The 17907-nt window shown below is 39.9% G+C and overlaps 1 protein-coding gene across 1 annotated transcript in view; it reads left to right on the top strand.

Moving 5' to 3' along the window:
* Positions 1 to 17907, top strand: part of AGBL1 (ATP/GTP binding protein like 1) — a 223800-nt gene that overhangs the window by 103578 nt on the left and 102315 nt on the right. Inside the window, exon 17 of the mRNA XM_033517031.1 lies at positions 672 to 848. Within this exon, the coding sequence (XP_033372922.1) occupies positions 672 to 848 (177 nt within the window). The remainder of the gene's footprint in view (positions 1 to 671; positions 849 to 17907) is intronic.

Raw genomic sequence — 17907 nt, 5'->3', positions numbered from 1 at the left:
CACTCAGGGCTAAGATGTAATATTTACTTGTTTTATTATTACTTTTTATTGTCTGTATTTTTATTACTCTTTGATTCTTTAAGTGAACTGTATAAAATACATTGTTTTGACCTGGAAGAGACTATTTTGGTTTGTTTCACAGTGCACATTAGGTAAATGTTAAGCTCTGTTTTCACATAATTATGTGTGATGTTCTGCAAGAACAGATCCCCTTTCTCTGCTCCATACCAGCTTCAGACAAAATTCCTCCCATGGCTCAACCCTTGTCAGACCCTGGATTTATGGTGGGAGGAGATAAAATAGAACTGTGGAGGGGAGAATTGGGAAGTCAGATACTGAGCTGAGCTCTTGGCAGCTCAACAGGAAGGTGTAGGTTGGTTGAAGCAGCTTGAGAACAAAACTGATTTCAGCACTTCACCCAAACTATTGGGTGTACAAATGTTTGGTTTTGAGTGAGATATGTCAATTCTACAAGATCTTTGCATTTTAGTCTTTGGAATGAAACAAATGTTAGAATCTGAGGGTTTCACATGTGGTAGGGGTAATGCACCGGTTGGAGCTCTCAGTATCCATGGATAAATTTGATTATTGACTCACTAAAACACAAGTCTCTCTGTATGTGTGTGTATGACACCAACATGTGCACATCTGTGCAATTCATTTTCTCACAGACTCTTCCCAAAATCCTGGATAAAGTGGCCCCAGCATTTGTCATGAACAGCTGCAGCTTCCTGGTGGAGAAGTCCCGGGCATCCACAGCCCGTGTGGTGGTGTGGAAGGAAATGGGGGTGCTGAGGAGCTACACCATGGAAAGCACCTACTGCAGCTGCAGCCACGGACTCTACAGAGTGAGTAAACCTTCCAAAAAACCCTCTGCCACCCTCCTGATGCACATCTCACGAGCTTGGGTGGAGGAGATGGCCATTGCTGAGCACTGTGTGCTCTCTCCAGACCCATGTAAGCCAGAATCTGTTTTCAGGGGAATCTCATTCTTTTACCCATCATTCTTTTAGCTTCCTTGCCAAGAAAGTAGAGTCCCTCTGTGAGGTTTCATATATAGGGACTTATCCTTACAAGGGCTTTCTTTCACAGTCATGTAGTAAAAGTTCTGGCAGGTCATATGGACATTTTTGAGCCTAATTCTAAGGTAATTAACTGTAATACTCGTTGGTACAGGCTCACTGCCTGAGCATTCACCTAAATGGCTACATTTAAGAGCCTCCACTGAGAATCCAGCATTTGGAGTTTCCTGTTCTGACAGGCAGAGGTAGCCAATCTAAGGGTAATTTTGACAGATGTCAATGAATTTAAGCTATGGCTGAGACTGTGATCTAGACAGGCCCAAATTCCACCCCAAATGAGGTTGGTAGGAAGGGCTGTACTTGTACCAGGCATCAGTCTGAGAGATCTCCTGGCAATTTTTAATATAGGATAAAGTCTGGTAATTGTATTTGAGTGATCATAATTCTCCATTCCTTCAAATGATTAATTTTTTTTGCTTTTTCTTATTCCAAACCTGTTGCTTTTATTTGAAAGGCTTCTATATTCCACCTCATTTCTTCCACTAGGGAGCAATCCTTATCTGTACAACATTAATAAGCAGTTAAGGATCCTGAAAGACCCTTAAGGAAAGAGCCATTATTACAAATAACAATTAATTAATAAGACATTCAAATTATTATCTTTGTAAGCTCTATACTAATCCTTTTACCTCTCTGTAGAATGTAGCAGGCAGTATTCACTGCTGTTTTAACCATGCTCTGCTATACACACATCAATTCCAGGACAGGAAAGGCAGAATTAAAAAACAGCAGACAGTTAAAATCAAGAGAGTGTAATGCCCAGGGCAATTATATCTAACACTCTCTACTCCTGAGAAGTGCTAATGGCTTTTTAATAGGCACCACAGGTCAAGACAGTGGGTTTGAATCTTTTTAGACAGTGGGGGGAAATCTACTTTGACTGAAATCAATGACAGAGCTCCAAATGATCTCTGTAGAGGAGAATTTCACTGATTTCTTAGATAACCACAGTAAGATCTAAAACCAGTGGCACATCAGATTTTATTGATATCTAATGACTGGTTCTCCATCAGCATCTGTGAGGTCTTTAACCAAACTTGCTTCATGTGTGTCATTAGACGCTTAAAATAGTAGGAAGAGAAATCTCTTAAAATGTGTGAAATTATTTTCTATGTTCTTTCTTGTCCTCTTCATTGACACAGATCAGGGCCAGCACCAGGCACTGAGGACAAGAGCAAGTTCACATAATGAGGGCTTGTGACTGGTGAGAGAATCCAGTCCTCCCATGACTCTCAAGGAAGTCTGAAAGCTGTAAAGCAGCTCTAAAATTTCCATTATGAATGCACTGAAAATCTGAATCTTAATTGGATCACCTGGCTGTGTTTGTGAGGTCACATATTCTTGTCTGGTTTTTTGAGGGTTTTTCTGTTTAGGATTATGATTTATTTCAAAGAAGGAGGATACATGAATATTCCCATTACAAAGAATTCCTTCACCATTTCTCTGTCATAAGGATAATACAAACACTTATTGCAGCTTCTATGATTTAGGCAGATTTAAAGTATTCCCACTATTTTTTTCCTAATGCCTTCAGTACCCAACTTGTTAGTGTCGAAATAGAATATAATCTTTTATGTTGATTATACTGGAGCTGCATATAAATACATCCAGTATCTCTTCCAGAAAATAGATACTTGTAAGCTATTTCCTCCTCTTTTTAGTGGTCTTTAGAGTTGGTCCTATTTGCTTGCTCTTACAAGTGGATTAGTAAGAGTGTGGAATTGACAGACTGAACTGAATATTTTGTTGCATAAATACCATTTAATCCTCAGCTTCCATCTATCAAGCCAAAGCTAATTCATCAGTATCTTGGAGCCCTAAAATCATTCTTGTAAACTGGAAATTAATCACATAAGAGGTCATGTTTTTCTAGTGGCTTCAACATGAGTTCTTCACTTCTTGGACCCTGAAGTTGGACGTGTGTCTAAGCAGTAGAATGAAACTAATGCTCAGGCAGAAGATATCAACTTTGGGGCTTTCTGACATTTGGTTTGGAAGATTTGTTTAACTGTGGATCACTGAGTCAGTTTTTTAATTGCATATGACTGATCTCCCTGTACAGATACATCCAGAATTTGCCCTAGACAGGCACAACCTTATGGTTTTTTTTACTTTTACACCTTGATGTACAGTAGAAACAGCAGCTAGGATTTAAAACATCTTGTTAAATGCATCAGAAGCTCCCACATCCAGTATCATTCAGTGAATCAGTGGTCAGACTTCTATCAGAGAGCAGCAAACCTGGTCTTTAGTTTTTTTTTCCAGCTTTCAAGCTTTTTTTTTTCCTTTTCAACTCAAGCAAGGAATTAATTGAAGCAGCTGCTTTGCTGGCTGTGTGCACAGGTACAGCACTTGGAGCTGCACAGAGGCATCTGATGGGTATTGTCCAAAGGATTTAGGAAGAACAAGAAAACTGTAGAGAGGCTACAAGAGGTTAAAATATTAATTGCACAAGGCTGGTGAGTGTACTTCATCTCACCACAGGTTGATGAAGGGCTGAGGTAAACCAGAACTTTGTTTTTCTAATAGAAAAGCTGTGAGTTTTTCTCCTGGAATGTGTAGCCCTCCTCTCTTAGACTGAAATCTTAAAATACTTTAGTGGCTGAAAGATGAGGCAGGAATTGGGTACTATTGATATGTAAATGAGAAACAGTAGTGACCTCGGCTTCCTTTAAAAGTCATTTGATTTCAAATGGAGAGGAGGGTGGAAATGAAAGGAGAAAAGAGATGGTTTGTCTGACGAATCTCCTTGTCTGTGTGATCAATGGAAATGCAATAAGCCAACTACCCTTAAGGAAGCGAAACATAAAACTAAAGAAACTATTGATCTTATCTAAGGTTTTGTTCAACCTAGGAACAAGAAAAGAAGGTGATAAAATATCCAAACTCTTTTTCATCTTGTCTGGATTACCCAAATCACTCTTCGAGGAGCCCTATCTCCATTTGAAAGTTGCTAAAAACAAAGTAATGAAGTTTCACACGGAATTTTCCCTCCTGTTCCTGCTGGTTTGCAGCCTGGTGGTCAAACCAGAAAATATCAATAGTAAAATAATAACTCCCTTTATCATTTTTGCTCATGTGATGACTGTCTGCATTGGTCCCTCATTGGAGATTTTACCCCTCCAGCTCAAATTGATTTCATTTGCTGCCTCCCTTTTGTGGGATGCAGAGCCCTCTTCTCATCTTCGGTTTTGAAAAGTCTGAATACGAGGCTGTGCTGTGAGGAGTTCTGAGTACAGGTACAGCCATGACCCTGGAAGAATCACTGTTCTGTCATCTCTCACTCTTTCACCATTCTTCCTGGTTCCTTGTTACCTCTCCTGCTAATTAGGACCCTTCTGTAGCATATTCCATTGTGCTGTTCCATTCATTATTGCATCCATTATCCTCCAAGTTAATACCTTTAGTGCCTGGGTGTACAGCTGAGTTCCAAACTGTATGTCTTGGTAATGCAGCTAAAAAATTTGGCTCCATGCTCTGTGTGTACATGTTATGTTGGAAAAGCAGTTTCCTTGGCATGGTGTGCCTGATGGAAGAGTTGGAGTACTAATGGAAATAGATTTTAGCTTTTTGCTTCAAATGGATTATAAACAACAAGGAGTAACAAATGAGTTTTCAAATCATAGCAGGTGTCTTGACAAAATCCTATGAAGGAGATTTTACTGCTGGTATGGATCCCTCTTTGAAGGGAGCTTTTGGAAGAGCTGAGAAATAAGATTTTTTTTTTTAATTCTAAGTCAGAGGAATTGAATAACCCAAATTTTCTCTTATGGCTCAATTAGAGGAAAAAGCCATCCCTCTGCAGAGACACTGGGGCTGGAGACCTCAGCACTGAGCACTGTGGTCATACAGTTCATAAGACACTCTTGATATTTTTAATTCAAAAAATCATTGCTGGACAGAAGTGGTGAGAGTTAGTCTAATTATAAGATCTAATATTATCCATCCCTTTTAGCCTGACCAGCATGGGCTGACATATTTAAATGAGTGATGAATCAGTGATTTTCCATGGAAGAGTGGCTGAAATAAAGCAATATGCCAAGGTGAAAGCCTCCCCTCTTTCTCATCCTTCAGAAGAGACCTGCTCTGGTTTGATCTCTTTCTGCTAGATGAGCCAAATTGTTACCCATGTATGATTGACCACTGGATTGCAACACTATTTCTTCATAATTATCAGTACACAATTAAATATTTTCTTTATCTTCCTTACTTTTGAAGATTACTTACCAAATTTCTGTGCGGAATTTTTATGTATGTTTTATTCATAAGCAGTTTATTACAGTTAATAGTCAGAAATTGAGTTGTTTTGATGGAGTTTGCAGGTCACATGATGTTGCTTCTGTTCTCCCATAAAATCTATATTGTTCTTGTAATTGGAAGTCTGGTGCAGAAACTTGCAAATAATTTTAATTTGGCCTGTTGCCAGTATTCAGCCACCAACAAAAATGATTTCAGCAATATTCTTGCCATAAAGCATGTTTGATAAATAGATGAAGACAGAAAAAATAAAGAAAATGGGATATATTCTATGTTTTCTGGCATACATTTCTGGAAAATGATTAGATCATCTTTGCAAGTCTTACAGACTCTTTCCCAATTCTGATTTCTTTTGTGCCCCAGAGCTTATACTTTTCCTGAGTATGAGTAAGTCTCAAAAGCATTCAAAAGCTTCTTTTTAAAGAAGAAAAAAATCATCTCTAAAATGTGTGGTTTTAGCTGACCCTCAGTGCTCTAGAGATCTCATTCTAAAGCAGATGCTGAGAATAAGAAAGAATATTTTTTTCCTTCTGATAGGTCTGCTTCCAGTTCTGCTCCAAAGTGGCTCAAATTGGAAGCAGATGTAACAGCAAGGAAAGTATAAAAAAAATAGTTATCTAATATTAATCTAAGGACAGATGTTTCAAATTAAGGGTGTTGTTTTTTTCCCTTTTCTTGTTACCCAAAGCAAAAGTTTGCCTCCTATTTGCTTTATTTTCCTGCCTCCGTTATTTCCTCCCACCCCTTGTGCTAATTGATTGATGATTCATTTTGTAAGATTTTGTAATTGTACCTTTTAGGCTTTTGGACCTCACTTCATAGAGCTTTATAGGGACTAATGGTATTTAGGAAGTGGGGAAGAAGAGAGAAGGAGCTTCTGAGCAAACAAAGGGAGATGGTGGGTGTTTGTCCTTCTTGTAGACACTTAAATCTACAAGGTTCTTACATGAAGTTCTTATATGGAATTTTTACATGAACTGCTGGAATACTTCCCCTTGATAAGTGTTTTTTATTGGTTTGTTTTATTATTTGACAGGATGCTAACTAAGAAATCACAACTGTGCTCAGATATGTTTGAAGGTGTGTTGATTTTGGCTCTCTGTTTGGAAAAAGCAAATCACAGAACATTGTAGGGATTCTTTGGGCCTTATATCTACATGAAAACCAGAGTTTACATGTAGGACCACCCCAGCAGATCCCATCTTTCTTGATGGGGAATAAGACAGTTGTGTTAAGGCAGATGTGACAAATACTACATGAGGTGTAAATATCATCTCTGTTTCCAAAAGTCATGAATGCCTTTGCCATCTGCTGATTTTTGTTGAGGATGCTCAATGTTGCCATATGGGAGGGCTATTTATATGCATTTAAATCAGTCTGTAAAGTTTGCAAGAAGGTAACACTGGTCTCCATACTCTGTTTTCCCATTTCCTGATCCATTCCAGAGTCAGTTTAACCTTGCTGTTTTGGAAAAGATCAGCCACTGAGTAGGGCCATCTGTCTTATTATCTCATCTGAAGAAGGCTTATTTCTGGGTTTTTTTTGTTGTTGGTTTGGTTTCCTGTTGTTTTTTGGTGTTTTGTTTTTGTTTTTTGACTGGGGAGTTGGTTTGGGGATTTCTAACCTTATATAGGGTTAGAACCCATTTTCTGGCATTAGTGTAAATGTATTAAAGTTTCTGCTGACAACACTCAGCCCTTCTTTCCACGTTAGCCAAACGTTGGTGTTTTGAATGAATCTGGAAAAAACTGTGGGTCCTTAGTCCAGCAGGCAGAGTTTGCTGCTGTACAAACAATGATTTATTAACCCTTTCAAGTCAGTACAGGGGTGGCTGCCTGCACTGCTCCGTCTGGTGAGGTGTCCCACGGATGCTGCCTTGAAAGACATTTTGGAAAAAGTCCTTCCCAGCACCTGCTGCAGTGGGTTTCAGCTGTTGCTCAGGCCATCTGCTTTGCTATTCCTGAGCTGCAGGATCTGAGTGTTGGGGGATGCAGGAATGTTCCCGTGTGCTTGAACTCTCGCTGTTACTCAAAACAGAGGAGAAAGATGCTGGAGAAGAAGAGCACAGAGCTTTCTTTAGCCTCCCTGTCCCCAAAGCACCCAGGAAGAATTAAACGCCAATGCAAGAATTATCAGGGGCACTGGGAAACAGTATTTTATTCCTTCTCATTATTGCTGAGCACCCAAGGAAAGATATATTGGAATTAATTTCCTTTTGCATATATGACACAAGGTGGTCAGTGGTGTTAACCAGATCATGAATGAAGATACTAAATTAATTTTTCACCTCTGATTTTGATAATTCTTTCTCCTGAGATGTTGAGCCAGCTGTATCCCTGACTTGCTATGACCTTGAGAAGACATGCCATGCCATATGGTTAAATTACACCACAATAAAATACAACAGAAGTGAGCTCATAATAGATTTGACTCTGCAAAGCTGGGAGTTGTCCAGCCCTGTTGAGATTCAGTGGACATGGATGGCATGTAGAATAGAAAAGCAGAGCTGTCATGTACCTTTTTCTTGGCCCACCCTTGTCCACTGTCATTCAGTTGTATTTGCTCTGCTGCTAACCCCTTCTGCTTGGGACTCAACCTTGCACAGCTTGCTCTAACAAATCCTGAAAATCTCCTGCATTCCTTTCACTTGCTCATGATGTTAGCAATGTTAATGGTGTGTCCTAGCTGGGAGTTGGCTTTTTGTTAAACCTAGGGACATAGCAACCTCCATGGGGCTGGGGAGTGGAAAACAGGCATCATCTTGAATAATGCTTGTCTTGAATGTTTATCTTCCTTCATATTTCCATTTTTCCCCCCCTCAGCTGCTTTTGCACTTCCCATATTCCAAAGCTGTACTGCACAAAGGAGTTCATAGGTACTGACAGGGGCTATCAAACTGTTTCTCTACAACAAGACTGCATAGGAGTGCAAGTGTCCTGTCATATCCATCTTCCAGCATTTGAGAGAACAGGACTAGATGGAAGAATCCCAGGTTTTGACATTACCAATCTGGGCAGCCCAGGCACTTGAAGCAAAAAAAAGCTATTTGCTATTGCACTTGGGGTTGAATGGAGAAGAAATTGCATTTTGTGAGGGAACAAGACATGAATCAATGGCTCACCTCTGTATTTTCACCCTGCTGACAAGTGACTGCTATTGTGTCCCCATTTGAAAATGAACAAAACCAGTGTAGTCATGTGGAGACATAAAAACAACAAATGCTGTCACCTCGTGATTGAGGGAATAGGTTTGTCCATGTGCTGTAAGGAGGAACAAGCTCTCCTAGTATTAAAGTGAGTGCTGTCATACTCAGAAGTCAAACAGTCTTTTGTAGTGCCAGAAGGCTGAAAATGCCTAGCAATTTATGGTCAGGCTAATCTCTGAATTGTATTTATTCAGTTTATGGGCATAGCTGAGGACTTGGTTTGACATCAGATGTTAGAGCCTTAACTACATTCACAGTACAAATTATTAGAACAAACAGAAAAACTATAAAAATAGGGCAAACTCAATGTTTAAAGATATTTTTTTCATTTTCTGTTTAAAATATTACACTGACAAATCAGACAACTGCAGTCACACACACACATGTGATTTTTCTTGATGAAATGCTACTGTTTTATTTGAAATCCTCTAAGAAATTTCGTGTGGCATGACCTTGAATGTCCATGGGATCTCAGTCTTCTAAAGAAAAACCTCTTGGGAAGGGTAAGGAACAGAAAAGCAACATTCCTAATGAAAACTAACCCCACAGCATTTCGGTGGTGCCCCTTTAAAAGCCCAAATATCATTGCACATCATCCTTTCAAGTTTTCTTGGGAATTACAGCAGCTAGCTTTTTGATTTCTGATGTCTCTCTTGCTTGTTAATCTGGCCCCGTGTGGATTTATTGTACAAATCTATTTGGCAGCTGAAAATTGCCCTTTGATGAAGCTCCTAGTCTCATCATGAACTCCTCAGGCATGGAAAATAAGAATGGGGAGGTGGAAAAGCACAGGCTGAAAGAGCCGTGTTTGCCTTTGACTACGCATGGATTTTTAGAAGCATCTAAAGTTCAAAGATTTTGATTACAGGATTTTCTGTAAAGATGAATTTCTCTCCTCTTAGGATCATAACATTTGCCATGCTGGATCAGATCACTGGTCCATATAATCAGGTACCCTGCCTCATGCAGACACTGTTTCCTCACAGCTCTGAAGAAAACAAAACCTGCCTGTAAGGCAACTGATTCAATTACACTAAGACACAGAAAGGAAATAATCCTACCAGCCCAACCTGCCTCTCCTCTGCTTCATACACTTCACCATGAGCCCTGATTATCATTTTCAAAACTTGGAATAATGAACTATGTTCTCTGTGAATAATTATGTCACTTTTTCATTCTCTTTTGTAATCTTCTATCAGACAGGGCTTCCTGCAGCAGCACATTCCACCAGATGCCCATAATATGTATGTGCTGTCTGTTATGAAGCATAAACTATATTTTTAAATCTAATTTTCCTTTTGCTGGTTTCTGTGTCCTTGTAAAATGTGCTTCCCTTAGCTGCAGTAGTTCCCAGTTTGCTTGTCTGTCAGCTCTGTATCTACACCCACTGCCATCCTCATGCCTCTGTTACCCACTGTGTTATCCAGGTCCCCTGCTCTGGTGTCCCCTAAAATCACACTAGAGGGTCTGTTCATTCTCTTCAGTCTCCAGATCTGCAGATACATCCTTGTTCTACCCACCTCTTGTCCGTTTGGTTCATTTCCTTGTTTTGTTTCCAATTCAGATTTATTTTCTTTCTAGGTGTGCTTTTACTAATTGTTACCTTTTCTCTATTTTTCTTCTACCACACAAATGGTTTCCAGTTGCCCAGTAGAGCAGATCTGATTATAATTTCTCTGCATTGACAGTACTAAATTTTACTGTACTAAATCCTTACTGACCTGGTGCTGTCATTTTTTTTTGCTTGAATCAGAACCTGTGTCCTTGCCTGGTACTTTAGACATGATAAATAATGCCTGTGTGTCTGCAGACTGTGCTGGGTGGTGGGCTTGTCCTCGAGTAAGACTCAGGTCTGCCAGCCAGAGAAGGTGGGCATTTCACAAGACCACATCTGGAAATTCTGCTCCTACTGCAGCTCCTGGTGTGTGATAACAGTGTCCTGTGCAGCTCCACAGCCTCTCTGCCTTTCTGTACCTCTGTCTCAAGTCTGAAGACTTGACAAATATTCCAGAGTCACAGCAAGAGCAAAGGGAGCTCTGTGCTCCTGCCCTCCTCTGCCATGTCCAGGTGCAGCCTGTCCTGTAGCAGGGAAGGCTGCAGTTGCTGGGAAAGGCATTGAGCACTGAAAACAGAATTTTAATAACAAATTCATGAAGCTTTGATGCTTAGATTAGACTGTTAGTTCTTCTGGTTTGACCTCTTGTACATCATAAGCCCTTGGGCTTCACCCAGGCAGCTTTGTACAAAGCCCGTTAACTTGTGTTTGTGTAAACAGAAAAATACCCAGGCTGGATTTGAGAATATCACAGCATTGGAAATCTGTCTGGTCCCTTGGCATTTTCTAGGTGTCAGTAATTGTTAAATATTATTGCCTTATTCTCATTTGAATTCATCTGCCTGATGTTTTAGCTGTATTTGTGCTATTTTTCTCTGCTCGTTTAGAGAGACCTTCAGTAACTTAGAGTTTGTTCTCCTGAAGGTACTTACACAATGCAACCTAAGCAACCTTTCAGTCTTTTTTGATAATTAATTAAACATGCTTAATTCTTTAATAGTTTGTCTATATCAGAACATGCAGGAAAGTGCCTCTGAATTAGCTAAAGGAGCAAGTGGAAATTCTTGTGCTAAACCACATTAAGCTACATGTCAACACTCTGAAGCAGAATTAAGGTGGCCTTAATTAAATTTGGCTTAACTCATTTCTAAAGTAAATTAAACCAAACTAAATTGTAAACACTTTCATTTTGAATACCAGAGCAGAAATATGTTCTTCTGTGTGTGATAAACTTGTAAAGTCGGGGTATTCTTATGCCAGATGAACTCAGACACAGAAGTTGATAATCCTAGCAGGAGAGTTTGGGGTGGAATTTGAAGTTTTATGGCTTATCTTTAGTAAGACCCTGCATTGCATACTGCATATGGATGATGAAATAAAACCCAAAAAACTGCTGTGATCTGCCTTGGATGTGTTATATTCTAATTTTTGTCTGAGGAATACTTGTGCTGCCAGATGGTGGGAGATCTACAAGTGAAGATATGTGGTCTAGAAAGAGACATTTTGGCACAGCATGCATCATACAGAGATGCAGATATTGGGGACAATTCAGAAATCATTTGCATACTTGTCATAAACAGGGAAGGCTCAGACCTGATGAGGCTGAAGATATTATTTCTACTGTTAGGTTGGTTACTTACAGCCAAGAGAAGAAAGAGAATGTAGAGACATTCAACGCTGATGATGTGTGATACTCTTCTCTACAGAGAATTAGAAGGATATCTTTCAATGTCTTTTGCTGCAAAGCAAACAAGCACTGGGATATTTTCAACCAAGTAGTCATAAATGAGGCTCACTTAGCAAGAGTGGACAGAGGAGTAAACACAAGTACAACGTGACACTGCACTGTCTGTCTAGACCAGAAGTATGAGATGCAGAGGCATGTTTGGATGATGTGTTTTGGGAACAGATGGCAGAGAAATACGTGGAGTTCTGTATGATAGGATTCTTCCTTTTTGATGAAAAGACAAAAATCTGGATTTTACCAGAGAGTTTTTAAAGGTGTAAATCAAGGGAGGAATGAAAGATGATTATTGGATGCATAAACTGATCTGAAGCAGACCTTTTTTCGAGAAGTGAGCCATGTTCCAGTGCTCAGAGAGAACATGGATGAAGGTCCCTTGCACTTTGGAGGAAGAGAACTAACCTTTCATGAAATGGTAAAGGGAAAAAAATGCAGTTCAAACTCAAAGAGCTTGTCATAAATAAACTGAACCAGTGCAGGAAAAACTGCAGATGCAATAAGTTCTCAAATGTCTCCACACTACTGCTAAAGAATGATGAGCAACACTAATTGAGAGATCATCTCTGTTGATAAGCTGTAATTTAATTGGCTGTATTAGAACCTGCTGGGAAAACTTTGGAAATTCTTGAATTTAAACACATCCAGCTCCTGGTCTGCTCCCTGCATGGGGAGGACACAAAAGGCAGTAGGGTGTTTGGCTGGGATGAGGGGAATGACAGTGTGCTGCATCTTCATTTACTGATAATTCAGGTCTACATACTGCAGGTAGGATGGCAAAGGAAATGATCCTCCTTGGTACACTGAATTAAAGCAGAAAATGGGATAAGCTACCTCAGAAGCACTTGTGTTCCATGCAGGAAAAATAAATGTGTAGCCATGGGCTTCAGCTTGGGTGAGATCTGCTTGAGATTCCGTGTGGCAGCAGTAAATACTATTAACGATTCCAAACGTTACAGATGACTAATTTGTAGCACAAAAGATGTAGTATGCACTGCAGTTCTATTTTGGACTACTTTGTAACAGGAAATGATGAATTAATCTTTGTTGTGGGAGTTTGTGGTTACCTAGACACCAGTGATCATGACCCAATTACATTTAATGTGGGCAGGGGACAGTGTTCCTATTAACACGTTTGCTTGTATATTTTTTCCTTAATAAGGGTGATTTTTCAGAGCTGAAGAAATATTAGAATTAAAGCAGACCACAAGAGGGGGGAAAAAAATGGAAGTATTATGAATAGAAATTGAGTCCTTTTCCAAAAAGGATTTTGCTACATATCCAAAAAGGCACAATTCTCTAATCAAGAATTGAGGACATGTTCAGTTAAAAATGATGTTGGTTGAGTAGCAAAAAGAAAGTAATAATTAATGTAGAGGACAGTGACTCATAATACTGATGAAAAATCTACGTGATTGATTATAGTGAGACAGGTCTCTGTTATTTCAGTCTCAGTTTCTTGTTTGTTAGCACTAATTGTTTACTAGTACTTCTGAATGTAATGAGTAAACAACAGTAGAGGTCATTTCCCTAAATGTGGCTCGTGAAAATAATCTTGTGAAGAATAATAGCACAGATTTATTGTCCCTGAACAAAGGAAAAAAGGGAAGAAAGACCCAAGCCATTGTAATGGTGGATATAAGAAGATAAAGAGTAAAAATTCATGGCAGTCAGTCCTTAGAACAGTAAGAAAGCATTTGTGACCATCACCAAAAAATAAGTTCTGGAACACTACTATAGAAATTATTGCATGGATAAGATTTTTAAACAGATGCCTTAATTAACGTAGTGCCTTTAATTTGTTAGAGTACTTCCTTTTTCTACCCATTACCATGTTAATCATTTCAAAGATTATGGTTCTTGTCTGGGTGTTTTCAATAATGATGATATTAAATGCTGATTATCTTAGCCCTTATCATTTCTTCCTCTGGGATTTATTAGGTCACTGGGCTAAGAGCAAAGGGAACAAATTGTTTCCTTTCACAACCTTTTCTATTTACTATGGATTGACATCTGTAAGACAGAGTTATTCAGTTTGTTTCTTCTGACCCAGAAATGGGAAACTTTCTACTCTGTTGACTGTGTACTTTGTCCTAGGACAACATTTTTGCTTTAGGGATTTAAAGAGACCAAATTCTCACTAGGCTGGTGCTAGGACTTATGCCTCTGAAGATGCTTTGCCTCGTTTTCTATTGTCGTCATCATCACCACAGTCAACACTTTCTCAGCACCTTTTGCCACAGAAGATAAAAATATTGATATGTAGTTGGGAAAAGTAGGTGTTGTCTTTGAAAACTTCTGATATTTCAAGCCAATGTTCCCATTTTGCACTTGGGTGAAAACACAGCCTTTTAAAATAACTTGCAGAAATTGAAAACAGCTGATCACAGAGCAGGTCACTACACTCTTTTGGCTGAAGAAAACTCAGATTCCAGTCTGCCTGCTTCAAAGCAAGGATTTAGATTGCTAGAAGGTCTTTTGTTGAACTTGTCCCTGCTTCTCATGTAAGAGATGTAATATTTTGTGTAAATAATGAGAGGTTCCTTGAGCCAGAAAGAGCCTTAATTGTACATCCCAGGAGCAGTGGTACTCACCTAAAATAGAACAGCCCCCAATCTCCTGTAGGGCAGAAGGGAAAAATATATTGCAAAGATATTTTTATTGTGGGGTGTGATCAAAAACATCAGCCAAGAGCTGAGCAGCTCTTCCTGAGAAAGGTCACCTGTAGCCTGTCACAGACTCACAAGGAAATCTTGTCTCAGACAAAGCATCTTTCTCAAAACATCTCTCACCAAATCTCTTCCTGTTTTCTACCTCCTCTTAGCTTTATATATAAAGCAGGAAGTTTCCTTTGGGGTGCTGGAAGTAATGACTGAATTCTACAATGAAATTGAATCAGAGATTCATACAATGCAGCAATAAAAAAAAGATATTATGAGTTTGAGGAAGATACTGTAAAATTATTCTGGGAGAGATGTACAGCTGTGTACTACCAGGGCTAAAAAAAGCCTAGAAATTTTGTCCAGTTTACAGTACCTTAATCCTGCTGGAGATCACTTATTTGATAAAATATAATTTAAAGCAGATATATAGATTTTGTTTTGCCACAGGATCCATAAGGACAGTTTTGCATTTGCTCATAGGTTCTTTTTTTTTTTTTAATTGGTCATTTGTTTAAAAGGTACTGCTCAGCAGATTGTGCAGAGACTAGTTCTGGTTTGGAGAGAAAGGTGATTGTTGATAAAATAATTTTATCTTGCAAGATAATTGAGAGTTGAGTGAGATTATTTGGTTTGAATTGCTCTCTCTACATGAAAACAATGGAGTATGAATCTAGCATTTCTGTTGATGTTTACTTTAGCCCTCTTTTTTTAAAAAAAAATTATATTATACTTTCGATTCTATTTTTACTGCCTTTCTCATATTTTTCTTTCTAGCCTTGAGGAGGAATGGGCTTGGATCTGTAGTGTGAGTTAGGGAGAAGGGCTGCATAACCATGTCATGATGGCCCAGAGCATGAATGCCTCGCTGGCTGGCAGTGATGGGGAGGAAGAGAGACAACCCTGGAACACAACATAAACAAACAAGGCTGAGTTGCTTGGTGACTTGTTCACAACCCTCAGCTCTCCTGTGCCCAGGTGAATTGGCACCTGAAGTCAGCCCTGTTGCCTGTGCTACCAGAGCCATTCCACCAAAGAAAGATGAAAACTGTGAATGTGCAGTAGGCAGCTGGACACCAATTTTGTAATGACCTTTTAAGAGCAGCCCTTCTGTCTCTTCCAGTGAGGGAGAATGAAATAAATGGGATCTGAAAGTGGAGCTCAGGCTGGCTTGGAAAGAACGACAGAAAGGTCGCTTTTCTGATCAGGCCAGTATGTTCAGTGATTGGAAGGACTTCCAGGGGTCAGAGCATTGAAGATTTTTCTGGGTCAGGAGCAACCCTGCAAACTCCACATGCACAGAAATGCCTTGATTTTGTTATCTGACTGATCAGCTCTAGGTAAAGGTGTTGCACAGGCTGGGTACCTTCAACAAACCACCAAAACTGCTTCTATCATTTCACACATTTAGTTCTCACCAAATCAATTGATTTTTGTGCCCTGAAGTATGATTTGTACTGGGGCCTGGTATTAAATGTCAGCTTTGAAAGCAGGCCTTGTCAGGACTAATACAAAATTCACTCTTGTGGTTAATTTAACGAGATAGATCAGCAGACATTGTACATTTATTAAACAACCATAATTATATTTATATTAATGCCAGTCTCTGCCCAAGAGAGATTCAGGCCTGGCATAATAGGATTTGTTTGTAATGCAGAATTGAGATCTCTGAATATAGATACAGTGATAAACTCAGGGCTTTGGGCCATGTTGTGAGCTGAGCTTGAGTAGCTCTGGGATGTTCGGATGCTGGCTCTGCAGCTGAGGCTGTGGGCTGTGACAGAGGCACATGATTAGAGCTCATATCAAACTCTGGGAATGCTGTCAGATTTTTGGTTATTCTGGATGCTGCAAAGTTGGTTGAAATCCACTGGTATTGACTGCTTTGAGGTGCACTGCATTTGCATGTTCATTCTTTTTAAGACATCAGCAAAGCATCCTGAGAGTTCTAAAGGTTCTGCTGTTCCTGAAGTGTGCTTAGTTTCACACTGTCTCCTCTGTAGGATATGGCATCAAGTCATTTTTGTATTATATTGAACATGTAGCACATTTTATGTGGGTAAGGTCATTGCTCAGGCTTTGGAAACAGGTGAATGGGATTCTGTCTGAATTTTCCGATGTACAGTTATGTTATTTCTGGAAAATGGCCTGTGGTTATTGCCCTGTTCTGTTCTGCATTGATGTCCTGGGAATAAAGCAGGAGATTTCTGGGACAGGGGCAGCTCTGCTCAGTTGCTTGCAGGAGGCAAGAACAACCTCAACTGGATTTAGCTGTGTCTTCCTGCTTTTTATGCTGACACAGTGCCCACCTCTCCTGCTCTGCATACTGATGGCCTGCATCTTTACTCTGCTTGTCTGTCACTGCAAACAGGGGAGAACAAACTTGACAGTGGTGGATTGAAGGTCTGTAAATGGTTATTGATTCCCAGATCTCTTGCATTCCTAGAGAAGGGGGTCGGGAAGGCTGTGTGCTTGGGGACAGAGCATGCAGGTTTGTAGGGGTTTTAGCACAGGTGAGTGACAGGATGTACATGATTATGACTTGCCCCTGGATTTGCTTATTCTGGCTGTGTGCAAAGGAGAGATTGTGCTTGGAAGAAGGTGTGCACAAGGTTGTGTGTGTGTGAGTGTACATTTATCTCTGCTTATAGGCAGAACATGAAACACAGGTAATTGATAGCAGCATTGCCCGAGTCTAACACAAAGATGGAACTTGATCTTGGAGCTCTTCCCCAACCTAAATTATTTTATAATTCTACTACATGAGTGCATGTACCTTGTATGGGTATGTGGAATGCACACAGATGTTCCTTGTGGGTCCCTACCAGGAAAGGTGTAACTAAAATAATGATGAGCTCTGTGTCATTCTGCTGCCAGGTGACACTGTCACACCTGCAGGTAGGGTGGGAAGAAGGCAGAGGTGAATAACCCCAGCCTTCCTGTTACATCTTTCCTGCCATAGCACATATGGGAGTCTGTAGTAGCCTGTGAAAGGGAAAGGAAGCTCAGTTCTAAAGACTGAAGAGAAAATGCACACAGCAGTGACTGAGTTCAGATTTCATTAGCTTCTGATATCTCTGTTCACAGGAAAAAAAAACACATTTCCTTGCTGACCTTTTAATAAATGCAAAGCTGGGGGGAATTCTGTCTCTCAGTTCCCTTCCATTTGTAACTAATTGGAGTGGAGGTGTGCAGTGCACAGGACTGCAGCAGAGCCTCTGAAGGACAGCATGCTCACAACACTGCCATTTGTGCACTTCTTGCTTGCCTGTGGAGCCCACAGCACAGCAAAGGAGATGAATGCCTTGTGAGGTCCTGTCCCATCCCTTCCTCACCCAGGATGGGAGCAGAAGGGTGGGGCAGTGCCCTCACACTGAACAATCCTGTTCAATAACACGTTCAATAAC

Source organism: Parus major, chromosome 10 (genome assembly GCF_001522545.3).
Source record: "Parus major isolate Abel chromosome 10, Parus_major1.1, whole genome shotgun sequence".
In the NCBI taxonomy this organism is placed as follows: Eukaryota; Metazoa; Chordata; class Aves; order Passeriformes; family Paridae; genus Parus; species Parus major.
The sequence above is the reverse complement of the archived record's forward strand: the minus strand, read 5'-3'. Positions and strand labels throughout refer to the sequence as shown.